This window comes from Zingiber officinale, chromosome 2A (assembly GCF_018446385.1).
Source record: "Zingiber officinale cultivar Zhangliang chromosome 2A, Zo_v1.1, whole genome shotgun sequence".
In the NCBI taxonomy this organism is placed as follows: Eukaryota; Viridiplantae; Streptophyta; class Magnoliopsida; order Zingiberales; family Zingiberaceae; genus Zingiber; species Zingiber officinale.
This window is the reverse complement of record NC_055988.1, coordinates 118,290,820-118,303,920: the sequence shown is the minus strand read 5'-3', so window position 1 is coordinate 118,303,920 and position 13,101 is coordinate 118,290,820. Positions and strand designations below refer to the sequence as shown.

The 13,101-nt window shown below is 34.8% G+C and overlaps 1 protein-coding gene across 2 annotated transcripts; it reads right to left on the bottom strand.

The window, feature by feature from the left end:
* Nucleotides 1-2,331: 2,331 nt before the first annotated feature.
* LOC122042073 (receptor-like serine/threonine-protein kinase SD1-7) lies at nucleotides 2,332-5,980 on the bottom strand. Of its 2 annotated transcripts, XM_042602010.1 has the most exons (8): nucleotides 5,804-5,980; nucleotides 4,247-5,419; nucleotides 4,017-4,160; nucleotides 3,746-3,864; nucleotides 3,455-3,665; nucleotides 3,114-3,354; nucleotides 2,793-2,943; nucleotides 2,332-2,708 (listed from the first exon to the last, which is right to left on the bottom strand). In XM_042602010.1, the coding sequence occupies exons 1-8, from the start codon at nucleotides 5,889-5,891 to the stop codon at nucleotides 2,436-2,438; spliced, it is 2,400 nt and encodes a 799-aa protein (XP_042457944.1). In that variant the 5' UTR covers nucleotides 5,892-5,980; the 3' UTR covers nucleotides 2,332-2,435. The 2 variants fall into 2 exon arrangements, with proteins under 2 accessions (XP_042457944.1, XP_042457945.1); XM_042602011.1 differs by lacking the exon at nucleotides 2,793-2,943 and having other exon boundaries at nucleotides 2,536-2,708; nucleotides 5,804-5,979.
* Between the last annotated feature and the right edge of the window lie 7,121 nt (nucleotides 5,981-13,101).

Below are 13,101 nucleotides of genomic sequence, written 5' to 3'. Positions count from 1 at the left end.
ACCTCTGTACCATCCCTAAGAAAGCCGAAAATAACAATAGAGAGTATATTTTAACTCTTGTAATTTAGAAATTCATAGAAATAGAAATAGATCAAATCCGGGCTTTTAAAAATTGATCGATGGGGTTTCGGTCGAAATCGGCTAATGGGCGCAAGGCTGCGATGCCAGTATTCGTAATTTTGGCACTCCTAGTGGTGGACCAGAGGTTTTGAAAAACCCTAAATCTCTCTTTATTTCTTTTTTTTATTTATTTTTTGTTGTTACTAGGCCTGATATCTCCCATATGGGGAGATATCAGGCCCACATTGGGCCTGATATGAAGAGATATCAGGCCCAACGTGGGCATGATATCTCTTCATATCAGGCCTAAACAAAAAAAAGGAAAAAAAAAGAGAGATTTAGGATTTTTCAAAACCTCTGGTCCACCACTAGGAGTGCCAAAAATAATAATGGACACTATATTTTAACTCCTTGAAATTTTAGAAATTTATAGAAACTGAAATGGGTGCTGAGTGCACCATTTCAGATCTATGGATTTCAAAAATTGCAAGGAGTTCAAATATGGTGTCCATTATTTATTTTGACTTTTTATAGATGTTAACAAGCAAAATTAAAGAATCGGTAAAAAAAACCACATTGGGCCTGATATGGACTCAAATCAGGCCCAACGTGGGCCTGATATGGAATGATATCAGGCCCACATTGGGCCTGATATGATTCCATATCAGGCCCAACGTGGGTTTTTATATCGATTCATAATGTACACCATATTTGAACTCCTTACAATTTTAGAAATCCACAGGAACTGAAATGAGTGCAATCGGAGCTCTCTAGGTCCATCAGTGGGTTTTGACCGAAACCCACTGATCGACCTAGAAAGTTCCGATTGTAGCCATTTCAGTTCCTGTGGATTTCTAAAATTGCAAGGAGTCCAAATATGCTGTCCATTATTTATTTTGGCTTTTTCAAATACATTAAAATGTGATTAAAAATTGACTAATGTTATTTCTACTTCTGTCGATAGAGAAAAGAGAGAAGAGAGGGAAATATATTGAAGAAAAGAAAAATAATAGAAAAAGTCAAATTATCATGAGGGTAAAATAGAAAATCCTTTTAAAAAATGCACTCTTTGGTAAATACCAAAGTAGTGTACGTCTTTTGATAAATTTAGATTTCCACGTGTGCCCTTTGGTAAATTGCCGTTTCAGAAAACTTCGATGCGTTACCTTTAAAGCAAGAATGCTCGTCCTTTATGGATTTATGGAAGAAAAAACATGAAAAAGGGGGAAATACAATTAGTCAGACAATCTATTTGAACCAGTTCTGATTCAAAGGGAGTTAAAAATAGTAAATTATTCGTTACAACCCATGAATTTTATTGCTAACAATTGGAATGACCAAAATGAAGCTGTAGCAAATACAGCTCTAGTTCTGGTAACCATCAGTAACCTAAAGGGTTCTAAACAAGTGGCAAAGATGCAAAAAATCACAATCTCAACATGCACTTTCAAAGTCTGAATATGGGAAATCTAATGTTGTTGAAGATACGATTGTGCAGGAATCCAAATTGAGCAGCTACGTGAAGAAGGCAATAGATGGAGAAGTTAAGATCATTTCCCAGTTCCATCATCCAAACGTGATGGTTTTTTATAAAGTTGATAAAGATGGGACTGCATACCCTCTTATCACACAAAAGGAAGTACCCATTTATCCGCAACAAATAATTGTTGATTTGGTGCCAGATGTTCTCCCTCTTGGGGTACCACCTAAAACTATTCTAAACACAAGAACGAGTCCTTTCAACCCTGAGTGACTAATGCAAGAGGATCTATAGTTTATTATTATTTTTTAATAATTTTGTTAATTTTTAGATGTTTTGGTATTTTGAGTATTTTTTGGTTTTTAGGGTATTTTTGGTAATTTATATTTTTTATATTTTAAGTTTTGAATCAACGATTTTAGGATTGTGAGTATGTTAGAAAATTTTTTCTTTTTTTAGAATTTCTTTTATTTTTTTACAAGATAGGAATTAAAGTTCATTTGTTAAGATTTCTTTTCTTTTGTTGTGTCTTAGAATTGAAGTCCATATAAATAAGTCCATATAAATATATGTTTAGTTGTATTTTAGGAATTAATCTTCTATTATTAAATAATATTTTCTTTTTATAGAAAATTCTAGAGAACAGTAGTCTTCTCTTCTTTCCTCTCCTCAAACCCCTCCTCTCGTCAACCCATAGGATAATCACTATCCTACTTAGCGTCACTTTGTCATATCAAAGTTCACAAAAATCAACTTATATAGAATCATCACGATCAACTTCTACAGATAGTAACTAACAAAATCATTTCAGTATTGCTTTATAGTAAAATTTATGTAGTGATCCAGGGACTTTGACGATGCTAAACATTGATCAGATTGGAACTAAATACATATTTCATCGACCTACAAGTGTGACACTCATTTCGTTGGTAGTGAAACCTTCTTCATTGCTAGTTGTTATTGTAGGTTGTTTAAGTGGGGTGAGACGTTGGTCCTCACTCGCTAACATCATTACCACTTCTGTCATTGTCGGCCTGTCTTCACTATCATTTTGTACACATAAAAGACTCGCTTGGATACAACGTAATACTTCTTCTGTTGAATATGATTGATTTAATGTATCATCAAGAATCTCTAAAGTTCTTCCTTCGTTCCAAAGTTTATATGCCTGCAATATTGTACGAAACATATTTTAAATTTTAGATAGTACCTCATAGAGATAAAAGAATATGTAATTAAAGTTAATACTTACATGTCCTAAAAGATTTAGATTTGTATCAGTTTGATTGAATACTCTATTCTTCTTTCCGCTTATGATTTCTAGTATTATCACACCAAAACTAAACACATCTGACTTGAATGAAAAAACTCCATATGATAAGTACTCAGGTGCCATGTAACCGCTACAATTCAGAGCTTTAGTGTTAGTATTATGTTACTAGATTAAAAAAAAAAATTGAATGACACGGAAAAAATAGAGGAAATTAATGTCTATTTTGTTGTTAATTTTTCACCCAAGCTTCTTCCCTTATATAGGTAATCAAATCAAGTAAACTGAATCTAAAAGACTTACAATGTTCCCACCGGTCGTGTTGTTGCATCCTCAAGAGCATTATCTCCTTCAAATATCCTTGCAATGCCAAAATCTGAAATTTTTGGGTTCATATCCTTGTCAAGAAGAATATTACTCGGTTTAAGATCACGATGAACGACTCTCAATCTAGAGTCTTGATGCAAGTATAGAAGTCCTCGAGCGATCCCAATTATAATATCAAAACGTCTTTGCCAATTTAGCAATGAACTTTTTGCTTTATCTGGAGATCCAGATTTATAGGATTAGATAAATGTGTTGTGATTAGTTTTTAACCATTTGTGAAGGTAATAAAACTAAGAAACGTGAGAAAATATGCTGACCATAAATAAAAGTATCAAGGCTCTTATTTTCCATGTATTCGAGTATCATAAGTCGCTCATCTCCTTCAATACAGGAGCCTAGAAGACGAACAAGATTTCTATGTTGTAACTTGGCTATCACGGATAGTTCATTCTGGAACTCATTTGGGCCTTGTGAGGAGTATCTTGATAATTTTTTGACAGCAATCTTCTGTCCATCATCCAATTCACCCTGACAAAATGTATCATTTTCTTCAATTTTACAGGTTTGAAAGACTAAATTCATTTTTCTAATACTGAAAATCTTCCTACCTTATAAACAACACCAAATCCCCCTTCCCCGAGTTTGTTTTCTTCAGAAAAATTATTTGTTGCAACTTTTATAGTATGCAAACCATATGAAGGAAGTACATCCAATGGACTAATCAAACCTGGCACAAGGATCACACTATGAATTAGTATTTTTTTTTCTTAGAAAGTTGAGAATTGAGTGATTAATCTAAATAAATTTAACTCAATCCTTTTTAAATCCGAAATAATTTTGAAAAACTAGCAGTATTATACATAAAACATTGTGCAAGACCTTGTTCCGCATTTGGAAATTGCAATGCTCTGTTTCTCCTCCTCCTAAGGAGTACACCTACACTGCACAGCAAAAAAATTCCCAGCAACGTCGAAATGATTATCGCCAAAAGGAGGTGCTTCCAATTTTTTGACGTTGATGCTCCTGCAGGAAAAGAAAAAGAAGGAAAAATATATGATTAAATGTAATGTTACTCTGATCATCCAATTTCACGCATGCAACTCGACTACCTGGGAGCCGAATGTACAAATCATCTCCTCTGTCTCCGTCAGTAAAACTTCTGAGATCCAACAGCTCACCGCGCCAAGTTATGCAGCCATAAGGCCCATTGATCACCGCATATGCGACACAGGAGCAATCATCCAAGCACAATTTCTTGCACGCATCCAGACTAATCTTGCCTCGTGAGGTTGCGTTCTCTGTGTCGGGCACCTTCATGTTTTGCTCCTTCGAAAACTGGTTCGACGAGCAAAGCAAGGGCTCCTTCCTCGCGCATCCGGCGACGCCTTTGTCCTCAAACCCTTCCAAGCAAAGGCAAAAGGTTGAGAGGTAGCCCTTTGTGCAAACTCTGTTGCGGCCGCAACGATTGTAGTTATCGCAGTCGTCGTCTAGAATCGATAATAAAGAAGTCCACTCTCCCCCTCCAGAAATCAAAAGCCGGATCGTTCCGTTGGCGTCCACTAGCAGCCGCAATAACTCTTGAGATCGGGTCTGATATTCATCGATGAAGTAGGTCTGGTTATTCTGGTTGGACACGTATGTGAAGTTTACGTACCTCGCGATGTAGTTCCCCATATTTGGAAGGCCGACGAACCATTGCCCGTTCCATGGCCCAGTGCGACCGAGTTTGACGGATTCATTCACTCTCAGCAAGAAAAAATCCGGAACATTATACGCCTCCATTCTGAGGATGTACTTGCCCGGAGAAGGGTCCGTGGCATTCTTCCAGGACACGAGCTGCCACGAAATGTTGGTCTGGAAGTTGAATCCTACCTTCATGCCGGGGAGAAGAGTGTCAGACGCATGGTCGAAGCTCTGCCATAGAATACTGTTAGAATTGCCGGCAGTCAGCACGAGGTTTCCTGAGTCTAAAAGCTGCAAACGTGCAGAATTGAGTTCTGCGAATGTTCCCGTCGACCAAATCTGTGTTCCTTCCTCAAATAAGATTAGATTTCCGTCGGAAGTCAGGTTCAACGATGCCATGGATGTGTTGACAGATCTGTTCCTATTGGCCACCCATACTTCTACTTTGTTTTCTGTTGGTGGGTTATTGTAGTACCAAATTCCTATGTATGCAGTCGCAGAATCGTTAACAGGACTGAAAAAGCCGAGTCCGAACACGTTCCCCGCCGAGATCAATGTCTGGTTATTGATAAGGGAGCTATTCCCCATCAATATATCTCCTGCAGAAAAAGATAGATAAATAAATAAATTGATCATATCCTTCGGTCATCAATTGTACTATAAATGCTTATCAAATTGTGCCACGATTTCTCCACTCAAACAGGACGATCTATCAGGTTTCCAAATTGGTGAAGTACACTTATTTCACTAGGCAAAAACTTCCGTGTTAACGAGGCCTAATAACTCTACGGCTTACTTATTCATTAGGTTGGTTTTGAAATGATATTAAAGTATTGCTTTACGGTAAACTAATAAACTTTTCATCGATCCTGAGGCTTTGACGATGCCAAATAAATAAACAAACAAATAAACAAACGGACAAAAATCCTACGATTTTATAATTTAATTTGATTCGGAACTAAGATTTTTTTTCTTAGACATACCAGATGACGAGGATAGGCTAATTAGAAAGAATGTCTCTGCTAGTACTATTTCCAGTAATTGTAGAAGAAAGAGCTGCATCCACGCCATGGAAGTTTAAGGATTTCCCTTGTCTGCACCTGCAATTTAGTGTTCTTTGCGCCGGGTTGCTGCAAGCAAAGTTATAACATTTAACACCTTTTGAAGATTATAGAGTTTAGGGCAGGAAGTTTCTAGTCAACTGATTTTGTCTCTGTTAGAAATACTCAAGGAGCGTGTGGCTGCATATTGGCTGCATATGGGAACACTGCTTCTGCTTCCACAATTTGTCCACACGGAATAGAAAAATAATAGAAGGAAACAACACGGAATCATCATATATCTCTTTCAGTTAATTAAGTCCATTTATATTATATGAGCTCTGATACCTTATGTTCCAAAAATTTATATTATTTTCTATTATTTCTTTTACTATAAGAGTGCATTTGGTTGAGAGTTATTGTTGATAATCTTGATTATCTATCCAAGATTATCAATAAAATCTTTGTTTGATTTAGGTAATCAACCATTCCCAAGTCAATTTATTTGGTTATCAATAAAACTTTTAAATCAGTTTGTTTGGTTGAATGATTGGAAAAATAAAAGGAAAAGATAAAATATAAGAAACATGTGCTATTTATATATAAAACCTTAAATGACCAATTGAAACAAGACCTAAGTCTAGGATTATCAAGTAAATTAATCTCTTTATACGACTTTATACCCATGGATGGTGGACATGAGAAAGCGTAAATACCTTCTAATTTATTTGATGATTGATAAAAAATTTATATAGAATCAAACTCATCTCCAAAGATTAGTTGGTTTGGAAATTTAAATATCTAATTCTAACACAAAAAAAAAAAGATTAATTTGGAATCATCAATCATCAGATAAGTAGAAGCGGACCATCTGGATATAAATACCTTCTAATTTATTTGATAATCGATGAAAAATTTCTATAGAATCAAACGGATCGTTAAAAGATTAGTTAATTTGAAAATTTAAATATCTGATTCCAACTATTAAAAAAAAAAAATGAAATCATCAATCATCGATAAGTAGAAGTGGACAATAGAACAGTCCAATTTTAAAATGGGTAGAAGTGGATAACAGAAAGTCCAATCTTTTCAAGCTCCCGGAAAATCAAAATTTTCATTTGGCTAATGATTAATGACGGGCTCAAGATTAATAAAGGCTTATTAAACCGTGAATAAGAATACCTGACTCTAATGTTTCATTAGTGGTGAGTTAATTAAGCAATACGATAATTATGATCACATGGTATCAGACATGTTGGTTGAGCCTAGCTTTCTACGTGGTCGAGGAGGACAAGTCAAAACCGATGTTTCAAAAGATCAAATTTATAAATTAGAATAGTAAACGTTTAAACTTTTTCTTTTAGTTAACATTATTTTTAATTAATTTCTTATAAAATTTGCAAATTCGACTTTTATTATATTGATTTTATAAATTTAAATTACAAAAATAAAATTTTACAATAATTTAGTATAAGTTTAAAAAATATCAATTTTCTCCCTTTTATTGATGGTGGCATGAAGATAAAAATTGAATACCTAGCGCTCTTGTCAACTTGTTCCAAGCTAACACCGAATCGCTTTTATTGAAAAAAATAATTAACCAGGCTGGGTAACGTCGATCATCGGGTGACCGGAATCCGGCCACCACCAGGAGAAATCGGGAAGCGCTTGTAACGGGCAGTCCAGTAGTCCAGCATCCTTTAGTTGCGTACTCTATTTGAAGAAAAAATTCCTACAAATTCGTCATAATTGGGACTTGAACCGTGGGTATTTGAATAGCAATCTGGATGCCCTACCGCTGCACCATAACTCCGGGGGCATGATACCAAATAAAAAAATAAACAGATAAATTACTGAACGAAAATGTTGCGGTGTTATAATTTAATTATTGTGAAGACCGGTTAAATTCGAGCGTTTGTAGCTCTCAAATAAAGATAATAAATATCGAATCCCTTTTATTGAAAAAAATAATTAATCAGAGTAGGTAACGTTGAATCTGGGTGACCGACCCGATCTCACAGAAGTTTTCCACCGGTCAAGATAATCGGGAAGCGTTCACAGCGGGTAGTCCAGGAGTCTAGCATCTTTTAGTTGGGTGTCCTATTTGGAGGAAAAATTCTTACAAATTCACCATAGCTTAGATTCAAATCACGAATACTCGGGCAACAACCTGGATGCTCTGTCACTGCACCATAGCCCGGAGGCTCGAATCCCTTTTATTGAAAAAAAAACAAGTGGATATTGAATGACGTGTTTATTTTTAATTACTAAACAGGATGATCAATTCTGACGCCCGCTTTCACCCTTTTCTCTTGTTTAATGCTGTTCGTTTTTCTTTTTATTCTGATCAATCTCCATCCATACATACATAAAGATTTTCCAAGTTTTTTGCTTTCGTTTGTATTCATCGCTTGTGATCTTTAAGTGGTTATTGATGGAAAGATTAGAAAAGCCAATTCGCAGAGCAGAAGAGCCTTGCTCCAGATGGCGATTTCTACATTCAAGGTTGGCGAGAACGAGCTGATGGCAGTTCTCCGTGCCACTCAAATGCCCCTTTTTGTGGCCTCGAGAAAAAAATGATAATACCAATTAGGTTTATTGACTATTCTTTTTAGATCAATCTTTCAGAATTAATCGATTTAAATTGAATATTTGATGGTAACTTAAAAAATAAACAATTCATATTATTGTATAAAATAACTTCGATAAATTCTTTGGAAGCGAAGAATATCAAAGTATAGCTTAATGGTAAACTTTTCATAGTGATCCCGAGGCTTTGATGATGCCAAATAAAAAAATAAACAGATAAATTAATGAACGAAAATGCTGCAGTGTTATAATTTAATTCTTGTGAAGACCTGTTAAATTTGAAGAGTTGTAACTCTCAAATAAAGATAATAATGGAGGTAAGAGATAGTGGAATTATGGAGACATGGAGATAATGGGGTTTAGTGGATTGGATATGGATATAAAGGGTTAGTGGGAGATCAAAACTTCACACCTCACTACAAGAAAACAGGGTTTCACAAACAGAGTTTTAAAACGAAAATAAAATTCATTTTAAATTTTAGTAAATTATAAATGGTTTTACTATGAAGGAAAGTTTTGGTGCAACGATAAAATTATTGTTATATGATCAAAAGGGTACAAGTTTGAATTTTGGAAATAGCTTTTTGCAAAAAAACAGGGTAAACTACGTACAATTGATCATCCTGTATGGCGGGAACTTCGTACACCGGACTACCCCTTTTTATAAACGGATTTACTGTAAAATTATTAATCTGTTTCATTTTTAAAAAATAATATAGAAAAAAACAGAATTTATAAATAATTAAAATTGTATTTATTTATAAATATGTTTAAAAATATTTTAAACTGAAAAAAATCCATTTATAATTTATATAATTTTAAAAAAAAAGTAATTATAGACGTACTTTTTTTTTAATTCATTAAAAATCCTAAACCTTTGCGTTTTCTCCCAAAATCCGCACAGCGCATCTTTGTTCCAAAATCGCCACGCGATCTTCTTCTCGTCCCAAATCGCATGCCTCAATCTTCTTCTCTGGTCCCAAATCACGCACGACTCCAAGGCAAGCGCAACACCAACTTAAGGCGGATGCGATCTTCTTCTCCGGTCCCAAATCACGCATGGCTCCAAGCAAGTGCAACTCCAACTTAAGGCGCACAATCTTCTTCTCCTGTCCCAAATCACACATAGCTCCAAGGCACACAAGGCTCCTGATTAAGACGGAAGCGATCTTCTTCTCCAGCATTCTTTCCACGATCCACCGAACAAGCTCATGCTCAGGTTTGTTTGTTTACTCTGATCTTTATAATCCTTATATTGAGAAAGGGTGTGACAAGCAACTTTGTGTATTATTATTATTAGTCTTTTAATATAATATATGTTTTTAGATTAGAATGATTAACTCTATCTTATTTTGTTTATGAAAAATATTTATATATTTTTTAAAATACAGAAAATATGTTTACTAATTATAATTGGATGTGACATCAAAAAGATGATAAAGATCATCTTCATCATGATTTATTGAAGGGGTCAAAGATTCTTGAAGTTTGCTTATGAACATCCAACATGTAAAAAACTTGATTGTTTGATTAAAGCAGTAGGTTTCTGTTTAGTTTAATTACTACTCGATTAGACTCAATTAGTCTTTTAATATAATATATGTTTTTAGATTAGAATTATTAGCTCTATCTTATTTTGTTTATGAAAAATATCTGTATATTTTTTAAAAATGCAGAAAATATGTTTACTAATTATAATTGGTTGTGACATCAAAAAGATGATAAAGGTCATCTTCATCATGATTTATTGAAGGAGTCAAACATTCTTGAAGTTTGCTTATGAACACCCAACATGTGTTAATGATAACAAAATATGATGTCCATGCAACAAGTATCGTAATAGAAAATGTTTAAAGAAAAATGATGTACGTTATAATCTCTTCAAAAACATATTCACTCATGGTTATGAGCAATGATATTCACATGGTGAACCATTAAAGAAAACTAATGATTGTTAAAAAGTTCATTATTATAAAGAAGGATCTCGTTACAGAACTATGGTGATTAAAGGTATGGACCAAGGTTTTGATTGGACTACAATAAGTAATGAACAATCACGCAAGTATGATGCATAGAAGTTCTTTGACTTGTCCCCTCGGATGGGTCTAGTGGTTAGCGTATGAGGTGTTGCCACAATGAGATCTGAGGTTCGAATCTCGGCAAAGCCGAGATAAATGCCTCCCTTGTGTGCTAGTCACTATTCCAAAGGCTAGTAGTCGTCCGTGATTTACCTCCTTCGTGTTGGCCCTGGGACGGGTTGGCGGGGGTGAGCGTATTCACCTTTTGCCACAATAGAAGTTCTTTGACTTATTAAATGATGTAGATGAGCTACTATGGAATGGTTGCAAAAATCATACTAAACTCTCAGTCGTGACGTAAATCTTAAGTCTGAGTATAATACACCAGAGGCATGCTATGATAGACTCATGTCAATAATAAAAAGCATGTTACCAGAAAGTGATAATTTTCCGTTGAATTTGTATAACACAAAGAAACAACTTTCCAATCTTGGACTTGATTATAAGAAAATTGATGCATGTATGAATAATTGTATTCTATATTATGAAAAATACAAGGACTAGGCTTTCATCCCAAATACAAACTGAGGAAGCTTGGAGTGCAAAAGAAGTTCCTTTTCATGTCTTGCTGTACTTGTCGTTAATACGTAGAGTTAAGAGACTTTATGCATCTATATATACTTGTAAGCACATGAATTGACATGCAAAGAATCATTGCGTAGATGGAAAAATTGAACACCCATGTCATGGTGATGCTTGGAAATATTTTGATCCCACTTATTCGTCATTTGTCTCAAATCCACGAAATGTGCGTCTTGGATTATGCACGGATGGATTTAGCCCCTTTGATTATCAAAGTACCCCTTATTCTTGTTAGCCATTTATTATTACATTTTATAATCTCCCTCTGTGGATGTGCATGCAGAAGTCTTTCATGCTCCTTAACATGGTTATTCTCGCACCAAAGAGTTCAGGAAAAAATATTGATGTTTTCTTACATCCATTTAATAGATGAGTTAAGAGAATTATGGACTACTGGAGTCAAGACCTATGATGTGTGCTCTAAACAAAACTTTCAAATGAAGGTTGCACTTTTATGGACAATTAGTGATTTTCTAGCATATGCAATATTGTCTGGTTGGAGTAGTCATGGTTGGTTGGCATGTCCTTACTATATGGAACATGCAAAATCATTCCAATTTCGGTGTGGGAGAAAGGCTTTTTGGTTTGACTGTCATCGTCAATTCTTACTTCATGATCATGCTTTTAGAAGACAAGCATATAAATTTTGAAAGGGTAAGGTTGAAATAGATTCTCTGCCTCTTCGTTTAAGTGGTGAAGACATCTATCAAAGAGAAAATAAACTTCCACATGTAACATTTGGAAAACCAGCAAGTGTCACCCAACCGATTGATGGATTTGAAAAAACACATAATTGGGTTAAAAGAAGTATATTTTTGGAGCTACCTTATTGGCAAACAAATTTTATTCGGTACAATTTAGATGTGATGCATATTGAGAAAAATGTCTTTGATAATATTTTCAACACAATCATGGATGTCAAAGATAAGATAAAGGATAATACTAAAGCTAGCAAAGACTTGGAGCAACTTTGTAGCCATCCTAAGTTGCATTTGATTGAGCACACAAATGGTGAAGTTTACAAACTAAAAGCACCTTACACTTGGAGCAAATTACAAATGAAAGAAATATGTGTTTGGACTAATAATTAAAACTCGCAGATGGATATTCGTCGAACATATCTCATTGTGTAAATGAGAGTGAATGCAAGTTTATTGGGATGAAGAGCCATGATTATCATGTATTTATGCAAAGATTATTGCCAATTACATTTCGTGATCTACTTCCAAAATCAATTTGGGAAGCATTAACAGAATTAAGCAATTTTTTTGGGATATATGTGTAACTGTGTTGCAAGTAGAGCACATGGAGAAAATTGAAATAAATATTATTGAGATAATGTGCAAGCTTGAAAGTATTTTCCCCTCTGCTTTCTTCGATTCCATGGAGCATATGATAATTCATTTTTCATATGAAGCAAAAAGTTGGTGGACCTTTACACTATTGATGGATGTATCCTGTAACACTCCACCCTTCTCACTACTAGTCTGTGAGGATGGGGTGCTACTGGACTACTAACTATACTTAATTAGAGTTATTCACATGTAAAGATCAATACATAACTCTCTAAACATGCAACTGATAGCAGCGGAAAACATGATTAACTTATCTCTACATTCTACTCTAGCATATGAACACAACTAAAACTATACATCAATCTAATCATGCTGAAATATATGTATTAATCTGAATATGCATGCAACCATTATACAACTCAGATAATAGGTCTAATGTGCATAACAATTTAAATGAGAGAATTCTAAATACATGTCAATCTTGATAAATTCTTATGCTAATCCCAAGGCTTCTATAGTTCAGGCATCACACATCCGTCCGCACCTCCTTGTCGCCTTCCTTTGCTATAGCTTTTCCTTTCCTTTATCTGCAGTAAGAGGAAAATGCATCTATAAGCAAAATTGCTTAGTAAGCGCTATCTAACTCACAAAACTCGAGTATGCATGTAAGCTGAAAGAAATCCAGAAACTGAATGCT